This window comes from Nerophis lumbriciformis, linkage group LG17, assembly GCF_033978685.3.
Source record: "Nerophis lumbriciformis linkage group LG17, RoL_Nlum_v2.1, whole genome shotgun sequence".
NCBI lineage: Eukaryota > Metazoa > Chordata > Actinopteri > Syngnathiformes > Syngnathidae > Nerophis > Nerophis lumbriciformis.
Window position 1 is genome coordinate 25,108,171 of NC_084564.2, and position 21,830 is coordinate 25,130,000.

Consider the following 21,830-nt stretch of genomic DNA (forward strand, 5'->3'; position numbering starts at 1 on the left):
CGGCCGATAATATCGGCCATCTCTAATTATGATACATATTTCCAGTTCCTCATTACAACATGTATGGCTCAAGCTGATTAATTATAACCCTAAGAATTATTTGCAACAGTCTTAACATGTGTTTTTTTCTTCATCTTGTGTTCAGGAGAAGCAAGCAAGAATAGCATCTCTCTATCTTCCTCTGTATGGTCTGATTCTGGACAACATGCCTCGCTTCTTCCTCAGGGACCTTTTCCCCATTTACCTAACCTCCAGTGATCAGGTACAAGACAGCATTCCAACCTGTTAGAAGCAAACTCGGATAAACGTCAAATTGCTACTGACTTCCAGGGCTCTCGAGACGACCTTAGCGTGGGAGGAGGAGTGGTTGGAGGTGTGCTACCCGTCACTCGCCACGGCAACTCGGTAGATGCCTCCTTTTCCAAAGAGGTGCTCAACTCCATCACAGGTAGTGTGCGGTACATTTTTTTGCAGTGGGGAAAAAAGCAAATGAGGTCACTGACACTAACCCCTTCCCTCCGCGCTCCTCTACTAGCCTTTTCATCCTTGGCAGTTGCTACGGGCAACCAGGCTGACTCTCGGGGCTCCCTAATCAGCGTGGACTCCAACCCCAGCAACAGTGACAGGAACAGTGACAAGATGGATGGCTACGAGAAGGTAAAGAAAAAGTAACCAAAGTGACATTGTTGGGTTAAAAAATAACCCAATTTTCACCCAACTGCTGGTTCAGAAAAGGACGAACCCCTTAATTGAGTTATTTTAAAGGGGAACATTATCACCAGACCTATGTAAGCGTCAATATATACCTTGATGTTGCAGAAAAAAGACCATATATTTTTTTAACCGATTTCCGAACTCTAAATGGGTGAATGTTGGCGAATTAAACGCCTTTCTAATATTCGCTCTCGGGAAGCAATCCGCCATTTTCTCAAACACCGAGTCAAATCAGCTCTGTTATTTTCCGTTTTTTCGACTGTTTTCCGTACCTTGGAGACATCATGCCTCGTTGGTGTGTTGTCGGAGGATGTAACAACATGAACAGGGACGGATTCAAGTTGCACCAGTGGCCCAAAGATGTGAAAGTGGCAAGAAATTGGACGTTTGTTCCGCACACTTTACCGACGAAAGCTATGCGACGACAGAGATGGCAAGAATGTGTGGATATCCTGCGACACTCAAAGCAGATGCATTTCCAACGATAAAGTCAAAGAAATCTGCCGCCAGACCCCCCATTGAATCTGCCGGAGTGTGTGAGCAATTCAGGGACAAAGGACCTCGGTTGCACGGCAAGCAATGGCGGCAGTTTGTTCCCGCAGACGAGCGAGCTAAACCCCCTGGATGTCTTGGCTCACACCGTCCCTTAAACTGGACAGATCAGCTTTCAGGAAAAGATAGCGGATGAGGGTATGTCTACAGAATATATTAATTGATGAAAATTGGGCTGTCTGCACTCTCAAAGTGCATGTTGTTGCCAAATGTATTTCATATGCTGTAAACCTAGTTAGTTTCCTTTAATGCCAAACAAACACATACCAATCGTTGGTTAGAAGGCGATCGCCAAATTCGTCCTCGCTTTCTCCCGTGTCGCTGGCTGTCGTGTCGTTTTCGTCGGTTTCGCTTGCATACGGTTCAAACCGATATGGCTCAATAGCTTCAGTTTCTTCTTCAATTTCGTTTTCGCTACCTGCCTCCACACTACAACCATCCGTTTCAATACATTCGTAATCTGTTGAATCACTTAAGCCGCTGAAATCCGAGTCTGAATCCGAGCTAATGTCGCTATACCTTGCTGTTCTTTCCGCCATGTTTATTTGTGTTGGCTTCACTATGTGACGTCACAGGAAAATGGACGGGTGTTTATAACGATGGTTAAAATCAGGCACTTTGAAGCTTTTTTTAGGGATATTGCGTGATGGGTAAAATTTTGAAAAAAACTTCGAAAAATATAATAAGCCACTAGGAACTGATTTTTAATGGTTTTAACCATTCTGAAATTGTGATAATGTTCCCCTTTAACTCAACATTTTGGGTTAATTTTTTCAACCCAACTTTTGCATTGAATTATTCAACCAAAAAGTTGAGTTATGCTAACTCAATGTTGGTTGATTCATAACCCAACTATTGGTTTGAATTTATTTAACACGAAAGCTGAGTAATGCTCACTACAATGTTGGGTTATTCCAAACCCAACTATTGGGTTGCGTAATTTAGCACTCCTTGACCCAATAGTTGGTTAGAAATGATCAATTTTACTGCTGGTTTGTCCTAGTCCTTCCCAGCCACTTCGTCCCGCTCTTCCTGGGGGTTCCCGAAACGTTCCCAGGCCAGCCGGGAGACATAGTCTTCCCAACGTGTCCTGGGTCTTCCCCGTGGCCTCCTACCGGTCGGATGTGCCCTAGGGAGGCGTTCGGGTGGCATCCTGACCAGATGCCCGAACCACCTCATCTGGCTCCTCTCGATGTGGAGGAGCAGCGGCTTTACTTTGAGCTCCTCCCGGATGGCAGAGCTTCTCACCCTATCTCTAAGGGAGAGCCCCGCCGAGGAAACTCATTTCGGCCGCTTGTACCCGTGATCTTGTCCTTTCGGTCATAACCCAAAGCTCATGACCATAGGTGAGGATGGGAACGTAGATCGACCGGTAAATTGAGAGCTTTGCCTTCCGGCTCAGCACCTTCTTCACCACAACGGATCGATACAGCGTCCGCCTGTCGCTCTCACGATCTACTTGAACTCCTCCACTTGGGGCAGGGTCTCCTCCCCAACCCGGAGATGGCACTCCACCCTTTTCCGGGCGAGAACCATGGACTCAGACTTTGAGGTGCTGATTCTTATCCCAGTCGCTTCACACTCAGCTGGGAACCAATCCAGTGAGAGCTGAAGATCCTGGCCAGATGAAGCCATCAGGACCACATCATCTGCAAAAAGCTGAGACCTAATCCTGCAGCCACCAAATAGTTCTATACAGCCTGCTCAAATATTTTCATGTATATAAGATGTGTGATTGTAAATAAGGTTAATGAGATTAATCCATCATAAAATACCCTTCAAGAAAAAAGTACCTTTTTAATAAAAAAAAAGCCTTTTACCCAAAAAATGCGTTACTCATTGAAAAACAACCCAAAAATGGTTCATAGTTTTGAAAACCCAGAAATTGAGTTAAAATAATACCCTTATAACCCAAAAAAATGGCTTGCTCTTCATAAAAATAACTCCAAGATGTAACCCAACACTCGCAACTCATAAATTGGGTTATCAAAATAACCCAGCATTTTTTTTACTGTGTGAGTAATATTAGATACTGATTGCAATAATATGATCTTTGTGTTGGCAGTTTGCTCGGCCTCAGTCCCTCATTGGCTACGGTTCTCGCTGTGACAAGCTGGACCAGGCGGAGACCCGAAGCCTCCTCATGTGCTTCTTACACATCATGAAAACCATATCTGAAGGTAAAGAACAAAACAATGTCATTCAGTTTTTTGCCAACGGGTTTGGTCTAGAAACCTGTCAAGGAGTGTTTGCTGAATGATATTACCTGAATAATGTCTAAGTCTAATTTTTTCACTTGAAATTGTTCTAGTAATGTCATAGCTTCTACCTAGAAAAACAATGACTATTCTCATAGAGATAACATTGCGACCATTTTAACGCAATATGCTGATTTTATTCTGGTAATGTTTATATTTCTTCATGCACTATTGCTATTTCATCCCCATAATATTGCAGATTTAAAAAAATATTTATATATGACATTTGTCTAGTACATTCTGATTTTATTCTTGTATCTTTTTTAAATATTACAGCTTTTTAAAAATGTATTACAGCTTACAATTTCTTAAGGTTTTTTTGCAACATTAAACTAATTTTTGTTAATACATTCATAATGTTAAGACATTTTTCATTTATTACTGAAATTGTAATTTTCAGCATTTGTTTCTGAAAAATATATACTTTTGTCTCAAAACAAACCAACTTAATTTTCATAACATTACACCTTTACTTTTGTAATGTCAACATATTTTTCTTGAATTATTACAGCTTTTATTCTAACATTATATAGTTGTCATATACTATTTTTATAGTATTCTGCAACCTTTTTAAAATATAATAATAAAATGTATTTCTTAATAAAATTACATTTATTGTCATGACACTGCAATGTGACCTAACCCTAACCCTTTGTCTCATTATATTTAGATTTTGAATTTGGGAAAAATACATTACTCTCTAAATTGTAGAACTTTTTCCCAGCAATAGTACAGCATTAGTTTATCTCTTTAGATATAACATATCAATATTTTATTATATACAAACATGATTTATCTTCGTAAAATTAATACTTTATTCTCATTAAAACCTTTTTCTCATAATAATCTAAATGTATTATTGTCATTTTCTGCATATTTTCAAAACAATATGTGTTTTTTTTTAAACATTTGAACTTCATTTTCATAACATTCAAACGTTTACTCTTGTAATGTCACACTGTGTGTTCTTGTATTATTACAACTTTTATTCTCATAACATTACTTGTTGTTTTCATGTACAAATTTTCAACATTGACATTTTTTTTCTCTGATTTGATTTCATTCTTGACAAAAATACAATATTATTTTCATAATATCATAACATTTTTCAAAGAGTAGTGTGACATTCAGTTTAGGTATTGTCACAATTTATTTCTTGTAATATTAACAGTTTATTCTCATAACATATTCAGAATTTTTCTTTTTTCACTTAATAGTTCAACATTATTCTCATTAAGCTATTTCTTTTTTCTTGTAAAATTATTACATTTTTGTTTTTTCTTAAAAAACAACTTTATTTTGTTTAAATGACATTGCATTTTTTCCAGATTATTAAATAATCTAAATTGTATTTATATAAAAAATACAACATATCTCCCATAAAACAGTCTTTTTCTGGTCATAGTTTGACTTTTAAGTAACCTCTGTCTTAATTTATCTTTGGTAATCATAACACTTTTTCTCAAAACAGTCCAACTTTATTTTCATAACATTCCAACTTTTTCCTGTAAAATTACAACTTTACTCTTGCAATATCACAATATTTTTTATCGTTTATAACATTAAGTTTTCTTCATGTTGGTGTCATGTAAAAAAAAATTTACATTGTGTTTTTTTTTTATCCCTTAGTATTTTGATTTAATTCATGACAAAATACAACATTGTTTTCATCATAATATAATTTTTTTGTAGTAGTAAGATATAGAACCTAGTTTATGTCACAATTTATCTCTTACATTAAAAGTACTATTTTTATTAGTTCAACATGATTCTTTTTACGTTATTTATGACAAAATTCTAACTTTTTTCTGTAACATTATTACCGTATTTTTCGGACTATAAGTCGCAGTTTTTTTCATATGTTTTTTTCCTTCTTTATTATGCATTTTCGGCAAGTGCGACTTATACTCCGGTGCGACTTATACTCCGAAAAATACGGTACATTTTTCTTGAAAAAAATATGACTATAAGGCATTTTTTTTCTCATATTGTTTAAATGTTATTCTTGTCAAAAATACAACATTTCTGTCATCAAACTATAACTTTTTTTTTTGGTCATTCAAGTAATGTCTTAATTTATCTCTTATAATATCATTTTTTTCATAATAGTACTTTTTGGTGACCATTTTGATTTTATTATAATAACAAAATTACTTTTTTCTGTTAATATTACAAGGTTTCCGTCCAGTCTGGATTCCAACTATTTATCTGAAAAATTGCCATAATTTGTATGAGTTACTGTAATATTTCGAACACATCTCCTTTTTGTGTCTCTTTCCAGATGTGCTAGTTTCCTACTGGCACCGAGCCATCCACCAGGAGATCTCGGACTTCTTTAAAATATTAGAGTAAGATTTGCTGTGCACACATAACTAAGAACATTGGGTAAAGTAGGATGATTATGGGGGTATACTAATTATGGGATTGTAATTAAGAGCTTCCAGTCTGCTGAGCAATGCAGTTAAAAAACTTTTTAGTGTTTTTTTTGTACTTGTAATGTAATGTGCATGTTTCCCCTCCTCAGGCTCTGCCTGCAGCACTTCAGATTCATGGGCAAACGCCACATCGCCAGGTAGACAAAAAAACTACACTTCCTTTTTTTTTTTTTTTTTTAATTGCAACAGTGCTGCACGCATGCAAACATCGTATTAACTCGTCATGCCATCTGAGTTGATGCATGCATAATTCATGGGATTACACATGTGTGCACAACACCTACAAATAAAGCAGAAAGCCTAATGTGTGCCGTGCATGCGTGTGCACAGTCAAGGGGGGATGAAAAGGGGGAGGGGCGTGTTGCTGTTGTGTGTAAAGCACAGCTGGATATTGTACTGTAGTACTTGGCAAGCGCACCATGGGGGTTGTTTTCCTGTGCAGGACTACTGGAGCTGCGCCATTGGCACCGGCTCCTTCCATCTTCTGCTTCCTCCCCAGCTAATTAAATTATTCCCCCCCCCCCGACTCTTAGCTTGCATGTAAGCCAACGAAAGGCTTTACTTAACGGAATAAAGATAGCTGGAACCCCTTAGCTGGCTCTCAGATGTAGCACGGCCCCGTCTGGGGGTTTGCAGACTACTTAACATTCGTCTGTGATAGCGGGCCACGGGGAGCTTGCCGTGTGAGCCTGTCTGGCTGTCTGTCTCTGTTCGCACGTTTGATGCTCGGCTGACTCGGCGCCGGCGTCCATTGATGTTGCTGTGAGATGAACGACACCTGCAGTAGCCTATCGGGTTGAGAAAATCAGTACGGCAGCAGCCTAATCCCTCATGTTCCTCATTTTTGACTGTATTTGACACGCATTATCACATGCATGCACAGGCAAATATGACTTGATTGCAATGTCCTATCCACCTGCATGCCTCATCGTGCATTCATTCATTTGTACAGTAGGGAATTGATTCATGTGGCCCCATTCCCATTGGGGGTTATTCATTTTTTCAATGCAGTCGACTGAAAATGATAGAAAGTGCCACTCTACAAGGCAACTGTCACTGTAGTCAAAATTGGAATTGCCACAAAACATATTTTAAGATATTCAACCTTCTACTGGCAAAAGTGGCTAGTGCACCCCCCGCCCCCTCCCCCAATTGGTCACGTTTCATGTGTCAGGTAAACCGCAACGAATTAACCTATTAATTCCCTTCTTACTGTAAGTGTCGACACACCGGCCACAACATTAGGTGCATCTGAGATTCAATGCAAGAGCGACACACAGACACATCATAGAACAAGTTTCTATCATAGTTCTATCCATTCTCCCAAGTAACTTAATATGATAAATATAAGAATAGCTTTCAGTACGATACAGTGCAGTTTTATCCAAACGCGATAATTCAAGATGCAGCAATTAATGGGTTTTATTATAACCGTGATTAAAAATGGCACCGTTATTTAATCACAAAAGCCCCACCTACTACACCGTGGGTTTCAGTCCTCCTAACTCGCTATCTTATACGCACTTGTCCAGAGACATTTTATAATATACTACATTGGCTTATAGTATTGGTCATCTTCCCTTAAAAAAAGTAATTAATTACAGTTACAAATTACTTTGCCCAAAAATGAATTGAGTTAGTAACTCAGTTACCTCATTGTAAGAGTAAGTTGTTACTTAGCAAAGTAACTGTGACGTTTTTTTTAATTCCGTTATTTTATACGCTATTACGTTCTATAACGTCTTTAACGTCAAATATATTTTTATTAACTAATTGAAGAATAAAAACACTATAGTAGGGATGTCCGATAATATCGGACTGCCGATATTATCGGCCGATAAATGCTTTAAAATGTAATATCGGAAATGATTGGTATCGGTTTCAAAAAGTTACATTTATGACTTTTTAAAACGTCGCTGTACGGAGTGGTACACGGACGTAGGGAGAAGAACAGAGCGCCAATAAACCTTAAAGGCACTGCCTTTGCGTGCCGGTCCAATCACATAATATCTATGGCTTTTCACACACACAAGTGAATGCAGTTCATACTTGGTCAATAGCCATACAGGTCACAGTGAGGGTGGCCGTATAAACAACTTTAACACTGTTTCAAATATGCGGCACACTGTGAACCCACATCAAACAAGAATGACAAACACATTTCGGGAGAACATCCGCACCGTAACACAACAGAACAAATACCCAGAACCCCTTGCAGCACTAACTCTTCCGGGACGCTACAATATACACGCCTGCTAACCAGGGGTTAGTGCATGTGCCTCACAATACGAAGGTCCTGAGTAGTCCTGAGTTCAATCCCTGGCTCGGGATCTTTCTGTGTGGAGTTTGCATGTTCTCCCCGGGACTGCGTTGGTTCCCTCCGGGTACTCCGCCATCTTCCCTCTTCCAAAAAACATGCACCTGGGGATAGGTTGATTGGCAACACTAAATTGGCCCTAGTGTGTGAATGTGAGTGTGAATGTTGTTCATCTGTGTTGGCCCTGTGATGAGGTGGCGACTTGTCCAGGGTGTACCCCGCCTTTTGCCCGAATGCAGCTGAGATGGGCTCCAGCACCCCCCGCGACCCCAAAAGGGACAAGCAGTAGAAAATGGATGGATGGATGTTTGTTCACTTCCTGTGCGCAACGTGTAACACCAACAAATAAAATAAATACATCAATGATCACATGATTCATCTCACATAATGAGATAAATCAGATCGAGATTTATCAATACTCTTCTTCCTAAATTCCTAGTTGAGACTGCAGTGCCTCCAGTGGTGGCAGCCTAGTAGCGCAGTCCTTTTTGTCTCAAGTAACAATAAATCAAATTTCACACAATAAATTAACTTACAAATCAAATATTATGTCGGTACCTCACTTAAATTCAAAAAGGCATACTTTTTTATACCTATGTAACATTTTCCCCTAAAAATAATCATTATTGTCAAAAAAAATCTGATTCACTTCATTATGTTTAGATTACTGTTGCTTTTCTTAGCTGACAGCCTCACAGTGCTTGTAAATTACCAATTGCGGTTCATTGCCCCATAAGAAGCTAAAGATAGACACACTTTATTATTCCTGTATTAAATCAAGGTGTGCCAAATGTTGTGGTTGGTTTGCTTGCTGCATGACTCGTCTTTCCATTTCTATTATTTCCTAGATATGGCCTTCTGCGTTAGTCTGTGATTTTTAACATCTGTTTGTTGTGACCGGGTTACTAAGCTGATCTACGATACAGTTTAACTGGCATCCCATTCTAATCTGCGGTGTATTAATGTAATTCTCAGACCTCTACTCACCAGTAAACCCAGTGAATTAACCACACAATATGAGATTAAAGGCCTACTGAAATGCAATTTTCTTATTTAAACGGGGATAGCAGGTCCATTTTATGTGTCATACTTGATCATTTCGCGATATTGCCATATTTTTGCAGAAAGGATTTAGTAGAGAACATCGACAATAAAGTTCGCAACTTTTGGTCGCTGATAAAAAAGCCTTGCCTGTACCGGAAGTAGCAGACGATATGCGCGTGACGTCACCGGTTGTGGAGCTCCTCACATCTGCACATTGTTTACAATCATGGCCACCAGCAGCGAGAGCGATTCGGACCGAGAAAGCGACGATTTCCCCATTAATTTGAGCAAGGATGAAAGATTCGTGGATGAGGAAAGTGAGAGTGAAGGACTAGAGGGCAGTGGGAGCGATTCAGATAGGGAAGATGCTGTGAGAGGCGGGTGGGACCTGATATTCAGCTGGGAATTACTAAAACAGTAAATAAACACAAGACATATATATACTCTATTAGCCACAACACAACCAGGCTTATATTTAATATGCCACAAATGAATCCCGCATAACAAACACCTCCCCCCTCCCGTCCATATAACCCGGCAATACAACTCAAACACCTGCACAACACACTCAATCCCACAGCCCAAAGTACCGTTCACCTCCCCAAAGTTCATACAACACATATATTTCCCCAAAGTCCCCAAAGTTACGTACGTGACATGCACATAGCGGCATGCACATACGGGCAAGTGATCAAATGTTTGGAAGCCGCAGCTGCGTACTCACGGTACCACGTCTGCGTATCCAACTCAAAGTCCTCCTGGTAAGAGTCTCTGTTGTCCCAGTTCTCCACAGGCCAATGGTAAAGCTTGACTGTCATCTTTCGGGAATGTAAACAATGAAACAGCGGCTGTGTTTGTGTTGCTGCAGTCGGCCGCAATACACCGCTTCCCACCTACAGCTTTCTTCTTTGCTGTCTCCATTGTTCATTGAACAAATTGCAAAAGATTCACCAACACAGATGTCCAGAATACTGTGGAATTTTGCGATGAAAACAGACGACTTAATAGCTGGCCACCATGCTGTCCCAAAATGTCCTCTACAATCCGTGACGTCACGCGCAGGCGTCATCATACCGAGATGTTTTCAAAATTTAAAATTGCACTTTAGTAAGCTAACCTGGCCGTATTGGCATGTGTTGCAATGTTAAGATTTCATCATTGATATATAAACTATCAGACTGCGTGGTCGGTAGTAGTGGGTTTCAGTAGGCCTTTAATGCCAGTAAAAGTTGTCAAAGTGGACCTTTTTTGGCCTTTCCTTCGCTGTAATGCTACACAATGTTGTGCAAAATAGTTTCGGGCATGCTCAAGCTCGCACTGGTCATGCCACACGCAAAATGCACATCTACTAATGTTAGCTGTGATGTGATTGGCTCGTGAACAGGAAGCTAGCAGCGGCACTAAAGCTGGCCCAGTCCACCCACGCCAACGGTACCCTGAAGGTCCCTAACCATCCCTCCCAGCCCTCAAGCCTCCTCCCACAATGGTAACCAGCAGTCTTGAGCCACAATTTCTGTTTTTAACACACTAGAATTGTCCTTCAAGTTCTCATAGTATTTTTAAACAATTTTACATAAATCTGAGATGTCCCACAATAGTGTTTTGTCGCAGTTTCATGTGTCTTTAGCTTTGATGCTAATCAGCTGTGTTTATCTACACCTTTATGTGTGTGTGGCTCTATTTTTTTACATTTGATGAATCTATTTCATGCATTTTATATTACTGAACCATAAGAAAAGCAACAAGTTCGGGTACTTAGAAAAGTTCATTAAAGGCGATGGCTCACCCATTTGCAAAACCTGCCAAAAGAAAGTTTTGCTCAGAATAGTGTTCTTAATTTTTTGATGTATTAATAACTTCAACACTTTAAATCAGGGTTGCCCAAATTTTCGCAAAGGGTCGCACACTGAAAAATATTATACATAGATTTTTTTTACACCTTTAAAGCTCAACTCAAATTTGGTCCTGTGGACCCGAATGGTCTCAGTCATAAAAAAGGTAAAATTAAGTCAAATAATTGATTTTTTTAACTCCTAAATCTCTAGATCAACTTCATATATATCTGTTGGTATAAAGTTTTTGTTATAGTAAACCCTGTTTTTAATGGCAAAACGGAAAAATCCCCCCCAAAATGTTCAAAGTAGAATATTTGATATCGTTGGAGGCCTGAATAGGTCAATAATTCCACATCATTGATTTTGATTCATTAATATTTTTGCGGCGAGACAGTCTTAAAAACAATTATACTAAAATTATTGGGGATCCAAAAGAGCCCCACTTATAAAAGTGTTTCAAATAAGTCACCAACTCTTATTTTTTTTTGTGATAGAGTGATTGGAGCACATACTTGTTTGTCACAAAAAACATTCATGAAGTTTGGTTCACCTACTCAGTGGCCTAGTGGTTAGAGTGTCCGCCCTGAGATTGGTAGGTTGTGAGTTCAATCCCCGGCCGAGTCATACCAAAGACTATAAAAAAATGGGACCCATTACCTCCCTGCTTGGCACTCAGCATCAAGGGTTGGAATTGGGGGTTAAATCACCAAAATGATTCCCGGGCGCGGCCACCGCTGCTGCCCACTGCTCCCCTCACCTCCCAGGGGGTGATCAAGGGTGATGGGTCAAATGCAGAGAATAATCTCGCCACACCTAGTGTGTGTGTGACAATCATTGGTACTTTAACTTTAACTTTCTTTAATTAATTTATTATGGGTCTACTGAAAATGTGACCAAATCTGCTGGGTCAAAAGTATACATACAGCAACAAACAATATCAATTTTGGTGATGTAGGAAAGTTACAATCAAATCAAATTAGCTTCATGGCATGGCCTCTTAACTTCATGTGAGTGATTATGATTGACGACACCTGTTGACTTCTCTGAGCCCATTTCAATAGGGGTCATATGATGCAGTCATTAGACTCGGTTACGAACACAACAGCGGGAAAGTCAAAGGAACTCAGAACAGATCTGAAAAAACTAACCATCGACTTGAACAAGTCAGGAAAGTCACTTGGAGCCATTTCAAAGCAGCTTAAGGTCCCAAGAGCAACTGTGCATACAATTGTTCGTAAGTATAAAGTGCATGGCACAGTTTTGTCACTGCCACAATCAGGAAGACAATGCAAGCTATCACCTGCTGCTGAGAGAAAATTGGTCAGGATGTTCAAGAGTCAACCGAGAACCACCTAAAAGCATGTCTGCAATGAATTGGAAGCTGCTGGAACACAGGCGTCAGTGTCCACAGTCAAGTGTGTTTTGCATCGCCATGGACTGAGAGGCTACCATGCAAGAAGGAAGCCCTTGCTCCAGAAGCGACACATTAAGGCTCGTCTAAAGTTTGCTGCTGATCACATGGACCAAGATAAGATCTTCTGGAGGAAAGTTATGTGGTCAGATGAAACAAAAAGTGAGCTGTTTGGCCACAATTCCCAGCAATATGTTCGGCGGAGAAAAGGTGAGGCCTTTAATCCCAGGAACACCACCCTACCGTCAAGCATGGTGGTGGTAGTATTATGCTCTGGGCCTGTTTTGCTGCCAATGGAACTGGTGCTTTACAGAGGTTGGGTCTTGGGCGCAGTTGGGTGTTCCAGCAGGACAATGACCCCAAACACACGTCAAAAGTGGTAAAGGAATGGCTAAATCAGGCTAGAATTAAGGTTTTAGAATGGCTTTCCCAAAGTCGTAACTTAAACCCCATTGAGAACATGTGGACAATGCTGAAGAAACAAGTCCATGTCAGAAAACCAACACATTTAGCTGAACTGCACCAATTTTGTCGAGAGGAGTGGTAAAAAATTCAACCAGAAGTTTGTGGATGGCTACCAAAAGCGCCTTATTGCAGTGAAACTTGCCAAGGGACATGTAACCAAATATTAACATTGCTGTATGTATACTTTTGACCCAGCAGATTTGGTCACATTTTCAGTAGATCCATAATAAATTCATAAAAGAACCAAACTTCATGAATGTTTTTTGTGACAAACAAGTATGTGCTCCAATCACTCTATCACAAGAAAATAGGAGTTGTAAAAAAAACCATTGGAAACTCAAGACAGCCATGACGTTAAGTTCTTTACAAGTGTATGTAAACTTTTGACCACGACTGTATATATGTATATATATATATATATATATATATATATATATATATATATATATATATATATATATATATATATAGCTTTCAATGTTTGTTTTATGCCCTTTTTGTCATAGAAAATATTTATTTAAGGCAAACACACAAAATATGCACTATTTTCCCCAAAAATATTTCAAAGTGGAATATTTGATGTGAAGTAATTGAAGCCTTCAATATGTTGATTCATTGACAGTTTAAAAACAAAAAAAAACATCCTGCACGGCAGTTTTCTGTTATTTGTCATAATTGCAACATTTTCTCGTTACATTTCACCTGTTTGCTCTTGTATTCCACTTTATGTTTTTTATTTTTTAAATAGGATTTGTTGAATGTGCCACTTCTGCTTTAAATGGACCTGATGTTTTATTTTAGTAAATATATGTTCAAGTCTGTTAAAAAGAATACATTACCTATTTTGTTTACGTACCTATCTTCATAATAATATAATACATTTAAATGAAAATATTGTAAGTTGAGGGCTTTTGTCAGTATTTTTTAAGGTGAAATTAAAAAAGAGATTAAATCATTATTTTATTACAGATCAGAATTAATCAATAGCTCATTTTTGTAAACACGTAACAGCACTAATACACTCTAACTTGTCCAAATCATTCAATGCATATATCTTTTTTTTTTTTTTTTTTGCTAGACGCTATCATCGTCCTTCATGACGTTGTGAAAACCTCATCATTTAGCAGTATTAATCAAGCTCGAGGGACACATATTATTGTTACATTTGCCTATTAGGGGATCTTTGAGGCTACGAATAATGGAACATGTCAGGTTATTTAAGTAAGAATAAGAAGAATATCCGTCTTGTAGTGATTCATCAGTGATGTGACCACCACATGATATTTTCATGTTAGATACATCGTAGTAGCATGACACTTCTGTCGTTTGTCTTGTTGTATTGTTCCCCATGTGCTCGTAGACTGTAATAGCATCCATTTGTATATGATATACTGCACACTTGTGGGCCACTATATTAGGTACACCCACCCACACAATCCAATGTGCAGGTGTACCTAACAAAGAGTCCAGTGAGTGTATTTGCTGATTTTTTTTAAAAGGTATTCACTGTTTCGCTTTCCTTCAGGATGGCTTCTTCTGGAGGGGAAGGTCACCGACAGGCTCGTTCCCAAACCATGCCCATCATCCGGGGCAAGAACGCCCTCACCAACCCCAAACTGCTGCAGATGATGGAGAGCGGTAGGTGTCGCACACGAGCACATTTTTGAGAGTGCGTGTGACGCGAAACGGTCTCCTTTTTTCCAGACGGGAATATCCAGGACGGGGACAATCTGAGTCCCACTGATGTTGAGGCCAACTTGTCTACTGAGGTGGCGCTCACTGTGTTGGATGTTCTGGAGCTCTTTGTTCACCATCACAAGGTGAGTGCTCCCTTTACAGCAGGGATGTCAAACTGGTTTTCTTTGAGGGCCGCTTGTAAAGGCGAATAATGTATGAATTTGCCTCTGGATTTCAGTATTAATTATATATTTATATATATATATATATATATATATATATATATATATATATACATATATATATATATTAAGTAGATTGTCGATTTTACAGTAAGAACTTTACATTTACAAAATTGTACTGTAAAATATTTTTTATTTTTTTATTTTTTACAACATTTTACACTTAATGGAAAAACAGTACCACTGTTTTTTTTGGGGGGGTGGGGGGGTTATGGAAAAAGCTGGCAGCTTAGTTGGCAGAATGTGTTAAATTGCCATTGGTTTTTAGAACATTATATTGTTAATGGAAAAACAGTACAAGTTCTTTTTTTATTCTGGCAACTTAGCTGCCAGTTTTTCTACCTTAAAAACAAATGCACCGTCTTTCCATTTACAGTACTACACCGTTAAAAACAACAACCGTAGATTTTAGAGTCAAAAACTGGCAGCTCAGTCAACAGAATTTTGACGCAAAAAACAGTAGTAGTTTTTTTTTTTCAATTTACAGTAATTTGCTGTAAAGAACAACGTAATTTATTGTCATTTTTATGAATTTGAATTTATGAATTTTATTTTTATTTAGACAAAAACATGTTTGGAAAGTATCATAATATACTGTAATATTTGTTGCAATAATAGATACTATTAAAGTCTAAAAGGTATGCAATTTCAAGCAGTATATATATTTTTCTGTCAAAATGAAAAAAAATCAATTACATTTAGTGAGAAAATATTAAGTACTTTATTGACACATACCATTTCCAGGCGTTTGCGGGCCAGATAAAATGATGTCGCGGGTCAGATCTGGCCCCAGGGCCTTGAGTTTGACACCTGTGCTAGGTGCTGTTAGTTTAAAAGTATTTTTCATCCAAGCCAAGTTCAAGTTTGTGAATAAAAAGAGACACCTACAAATTACACTTATCATATAAATACCTTAATAAGATTTCTAACCCCTTATGTCTGCCCAGAAAAAAAAATATTTCTACATATCCATGTAATCATTTATGAGGGTGTTCTACAACAGCAGCATCTTACCAGGATAAAAGCCCAAATAAATTATGTTCAACATATGCACTCGGCACTCCCTTTCCCTCAAATGTTATTATATTAAAGCTTGTTTTCGTATTTTACTCTTTTACATGTGGCTGCAAACATATTATATACACATATTTACTGATATAAACATTATTTTTAACTGAAATATTTATATGTTCATATTCTCTACTGACAATATAAAGCCTTGGAGACCGTTTAGGTCAGTGATATCCAAAGTGTCGCCCGGGGGGGGGCATTTGCGGCCCACAGCTAATTTAACGCACCGCAACACATTCTAAAATACTATTTAAAAATTTAAATACCGGTAAATAAAAAAAGTGGAATGAAAAAGCAAAGGGGTGAAATGTAACAAGAAAAAAAGTTGCAATGTTGACTATAACACAAAGCTGCCATGCTTATTTCTTTGAAGCTGTTATTGCTCAAAAAATTATAAAAGAATAATAAAAACGTATAACTGATAGATAGATCTGAAGTTGATCTATAGACTTAAGCTTTGAAAATGTATATATATATATTTTTTTTTTTTTCTTCTTTTTTGTTTATTTAATTGATGTATTTCTAGATACTACTTTGTTTTTTTGCTGTTTCTTTTCTTTTTTGGGGGGGGGACTGGTATGGTTGGGATATAAACAAAAATATTTTGACATTTAGGGCAGACAACAATATGATGTATGTGAATAGGATGTAATGGATATGAATGTCTGATGCTGAATGTCAATAAAAATAAAATGAAAAAAAAAAGTTAAAACAATAAAATAAAATGATGTATGATTTATTTTTAACACTTTTATGAGTGGGGCCCTTTTCGATCAACAATAATTTTAGTGAGATTTTTTTTTATGTGTCATTGGTCCAAAAATATTAATTAAATAAAATCCATATTGTTATAAATTATTGACATATTTTAAGGGTCCAATTCCATCACATCAAAATATTTCACTTTGAACTTTTTTGGGGGGGAAATTTTGCATGTTTTGTGTTTTCTTTCATAAAAACAGGGTTTTGACAACAAGGGCATAAAACATTAAAAAGGAAAAAAAATACTTTGTATCGGAAAACCTGAAGTGGAGAAGAGAATTAAATGTTGAATTGTAAAATAATATATGACTTATTGTTAACATTTTTACGAGTGAGACCATTCTGGGTCCCCGGGACCAAACTTGAGGGGAGCCCGAAAGATTAAAACAGATCTATATTTTGTATTGGTTTGGAAAATGAAAAACATCATAAATGGCCTCTGCATGCTTAGATTTTTCAGTGTGAGGTTTGGACTCCCCTGGTTTGAAGTAATACCATGCATTTAAAATGAATTAGTCTTTGATACTCTAGTGCTCTCTGGTGGTTTGGTGGGATAATACACTTTGCTTGTGCTGAACTATTTAAATTGTTACTGAGCGTGTACAATATGGGTTCAGTTGTTTTAATATTTTCTTTTCCAGAAGCATCTGCTGATGGATGATGGCCAGAACGCCCTGATGAAGAAGGTGCTGGACACCTACTTTCTCTTCTTTCAGATCAACCAATCCACCGCCACGCTGCGCCACATCTTTGCAGCGCTCAGGCTCTTTGTGCAAAAGGTCTTCTTTCCCACCACGTTGATCGCATGTGACCACACGTCCACGGATGTCATTTTCCCCCCCTCTCCCTGTTAGTTCCCCAGTGCGTTTTTCCAAGGTAAAGCAGATCTTTGCGGCTGTCTTTGCTACGAGATCCTCAAATGCTGCAACCACCGCTCCAGCTCCACCCAAACGGAGGCAGCTGCCCTGCTCTATTTTGTCATGAGGAAGAACTTTGAGTTTACTAAGGGAAAATCTATAGTGCGCTCGCATCTCCAGGTAAAGGTGTCTGACTGTCTTTTTTTTTTTTTTTTGGTTCATATAAATAAATATGACCTACGTTTTTGCTGTCATGTAATCTGTAGGTGATCAAGGCGGTGAGCCAGTTGATCGCCGATGCCGGCATTGGAGGCTCCAGATTTCAGCAGTCACTGGCCATCGTCAATAACTTTGCCAATGGAGACGCTCCACTCAAGGTAAAACATTATGTTAAAGTTAGAGATGTCCGATAATGGCTTTTTTGCCGATATCCAATATTCCGATATTGTCCAACTCTTAATTACCGATACCGATATTTACAGTCGTGGAATTAACACAATATAATGCCTAATTTTGTTGTGATGCCCCGCTGGATGCATTAAACAATGTAACAAGGTTTTCCAAAATAAATCAACTCAAGTTATGGAAAAAAATGCCAACATGGCACTGCCATATTTATTATTGAAGTCACAAAGTGCATTCTTTTTTTTAACATGCCTCAAAACAGCAGCTTGGAATTTGGGACATGCTCTCCCTGAGAGAGCATGAGGAGGTTAAGTTAAAAGTACCAATGATTGTCACACACACACACACTAAGTGTGGTGAAATGTATCCTCTGCATTTGACCCATCCCCTTGATCACCCCCTGGGAGGTGAGGGGAGCAGTGGGCAGCAGCGGTGGCCGCGCCCGGGAATCATTTTTGGTGATTTAACCCCCAATTCCAACCCTTGATGTTGAGTGCCAAGCAGGGAGGTAATGGGTCCCATTTTTATAGTCTTTGGTATGACTCGGCCGGGGTTTGAACTCACGACCTACCGATCTCAGGCCGGACACTCTAACCACTAGGCCACTGAGTAGGTTGAGGTGGGGGGGGGGGGGGTATAAACCAAGCATTTTTCGTGTTTTTCTCGCCATCTCTGGGTCTAAATTGAATGTCAAAGTTTACTCACTTCTCAAATTTTGACCACATCCTTCTACTATCTAGGTGAGAGGTATTATTTATAATCTAAAATTAACTTTTACCAGCTCAGAGGCGATGCAGCAACTCACTCGCTCAGTATGTCAAAATAGCAACACAAGCTAGTTAGCTGTCTGTGATTACAGTGCCACTAAAAAGAATGTGACATTGTTATCACTTTTGATAACAATGTCGCTGATACTTGGTTAATATTCAGGTCATGAGATGTAATTGGAGTAATGTTGGCGTTTTTCAGATGTTTTTTAGAGCAGTGGTCCCCAACCTTTTTTGCACCACGGACCGGTTTATTGTAGGCAAATAATTTTCAGGGACCGGCTTTCCACTCGTGCCAGATAAATACAGCAAAAATAAGTGCATTGAAAATACAACTCCATGATAACGTTGAATTAGTGGGAACCCTGGGCTTGTTTCTTTGCAATTGAGATCCTTAGCAGGTTATTATCAACCTGCTAGGGACTGCAGATGGAAATCGGCCTTTGGCTACAATCTGTCACATTTATACTTTATATGTTGGGGTGGTATAGAAGAGCGGACGTGCCAGCAACTTCAGGGTTGCAGGTTCGATCCCCGCTTCCGCCATCCTAGTCACTGCCGATGTGTCCTTGGGCAGGACACTTTACCCACCTGCTCCCAGTGCCACCCACACTTGTTTAAATGTAACTTAGATATTGGGTTTCACTATGTAAAGCGCTTTGAGTCACTAGAGAAAAAGCGTTATATAAATATAATTCATTTCATTTCATGTTCATTAATGTGCATTGTATCATATCACAGAGTTAGAACAAATATAACAAATGGCAACTTCCTATGAGGAGTTTTATTGGGGTTAAGGTTAACCCTATAAATAAGCTTATTGGTGTGTCTAGAGCAGTGGTTCTTAACCTTGTTGGAGGTACCAAACCCCACCAGGTTCATATGCGCATTCACCGAACCCTTCTTTAGTGAAATATAAAACTTTTTTTTTTTCAAATTCAAAACAAAATTATATGTTTTTGGTAACACTTTAGTATGAGGAACATATTCTAAGTAACAAAGACTTAATTTTTAGTTTTTTGGACACTAGGGGAACATATTCTAAGTAACAAAGACTTAATTTAGAGTTATTTGGTTTGGGTTAGGGCCAGGGTTAGAGGGTGAGGGTTATAATAAGGCCATGCCGAATAAGGCATTAATAAGTACTTAATAATGACTAGTTAAGAGCCAATATGTTACTAATTTGCATGTTAATAAGCAACTAATTAATGGTGAATATGTTCCCCATACTAAAGTGTTACCATATTTTATTACTGGTGCACAAAATGAACCGTGCATGAACATCACCTTGTTCAAAGAACAAAACCAACACAGTGCATAAACTCACAACAAATTACACACCTGCAAATCAGTCTGACTTCTGCTGTTGCCGTATCCGTAATACGCCGATAGGGAGAAGTTTTTATTTACACGATGAGTCGGGTGTGTTTTGACCTCCGCCGAACCCCTGAGCCCGACTCACCGAACCCCTAGGGTTCGATCGAACTCAGGTTAAGAACCACTGATCTAGAGCAGTGTTTTTCAACCTTTTTTGAGCCAAGGCACATTTTTTTCATGAAAAAAATACAGAGGCACACCACCAGCAGAAAAGGTTAAAAAATTTAACTCCACTAGCTTGTCATGCCTTACTTTTTGTTTGTTATTCTTTCCTGTATAGTGCTTTAGTTTCTGTCTTGCGCTGTTATTTTGGTGACCCTTCCTGTTTTGTTGGTGTTCTCCTGTAGCAGCTATTGCCCGCACTTGCTTTGTTTTCGCAATCAAGACTATATAAGTTGTGCGTACGCTATCCTTCTTTGTGGGGACACTGTTGATTGTCATGTCATGTACGGATGTACTTTGTGGACGCCGTCTCCGCTCCACACGCTGTAAGTTTTTGCTGTCGTCCAGCATTCTGTTCTTGTTTACTTTGTAGCCAGTTCAGTTTTACTTTTGTTTTGCATAGCCATCCCTATGCTTCAGTGCCTTTTCCTAGCGAGACTTGCCTTTTGTTCATTTTTGGTTTAAGCATTACATACCTTTTATATACCAAAAAAGGTTGAAAAACACTGCACCAGACAGCGGCACATTATTATAATTATTGATTTGCAAAAAATATTTTTTGGACCAATTAGGTGAAGTTGCATAATTTCCCACAGCACACCAGACAATATGTCACTGTGGTTGAAAAACACTGGTCTAGTGGGACAGGAGAAAGTTAAGTCGAAGTAAATGCAGTCGTTTATAATTTATTTAATGTTTCTCTGCGGCCCGGTAGCAAATGCGTCATGGACCGGTACCGGTGCCCGGATCGGTGGTTGGGGACCACTGTTTTAGAGGACTTTATGGGCGCAGTGGAGTACTTTCATTAGCTGCATTGTTAGCCACCTCGTACACGCCTTATTTTACGAGTTAGAAAGCATAAAAAAAAGAATTGGCAGTAGCCTCGCCAGAGAGGGAATCATCACCCTTACTAAATGTGCATGCCGCTGATTAAAGAGCGAGATGTAAATGTTGCTTCACAGTCACGTCACGTCACACTTACATAAATCACTGCAACAACCCCGTCCCATAGTTTACGTTAATGAGCCAGTCAGTACATTAGATTTGTTCGTCAATGTCACAACCCTCCAGTCTTTTGATCAAATGTGATACTCTCTAACAATGCTAAACAACATTTATTTTAAATTCGAAAAAACAAAAAAACAGCAATAAACAGAGGAAATTTAATTTGAAGTTCTGATCATACTTAGTTTTTTAACTCCCTTTTTATCTCTCATCATCCTCTCTTCTACAGTGTCCGTAGCAATATATTATGCAAATGAGGCAATGATGTCATCTAGCAACTTTTAGGTCAGCCAATAGCTACGTTCCTTAGGAGTTGGAGTTGGCAACAATGTTGTGCAGGTAATAAATGACCAAGGGAAAATAAAGAAGACAACAGTTTATGACTAGCTTCCCGATGGACTGGAATCTCACATTATTTATTAATGTAACAATTTATTTCTTGCTGAAATAAGCAGGGGCGTCCATGAAAAAGAC

General features: G+C 38.6%; 1 protein-coding gene across 2 annotated transcripts in view; it reads left to right on the top strand.

The window, feature by feature from the left end:
* The window catches only part of dock10 (dedicator of cytokinesis 10), a 120,273-nt gene that overhangs the window by 68,223 nt on the left and 30,220 nt on the right, over positions 1-21,830 (top strand). For both annotated transcript variants that reach the window (XM_061972969.2, XM_061972970.2), the window contains exons 33-44: positions 146-262; positions 331-448; positions 536-657; positions 3,332-3,446; positions 5,806-5,872; positions 6,049-6,096; positions 10,705-10,806; positions 14,557-14,669; positions 14,736-14,851; positions 17,425-17,562; positions 17,638-17,820; positions 17,907-18,017. In XM_061972969.2, the coding sequence (XP_061828953.1) occupies positions 146-262; positions 331-448; positions 536-657; positions 3,332-3,446; positions 5,806-5,872; positions 6,049-6,096; positions 10,705-10,806; positions 14,557-14,669; positions 14,736-14,851; positions 17,425-17,562; positions 17,638-17,820; positions 17,907-18,017 (1,350 nt within the window). The remainder of the gene's footprint in view (positions 1-145; positions 263-330; positions 449-535; positions 658-3,331; positions 3,447-5,805; positions 5,873-6,048; positions 6,097-10,704; positions 10,807-14,556; positions 14,670-14,735; positions 14,852-17,424; positions 17,563-17,637; positions 17,821-17,906; positions 18,018-21,830) is intronic.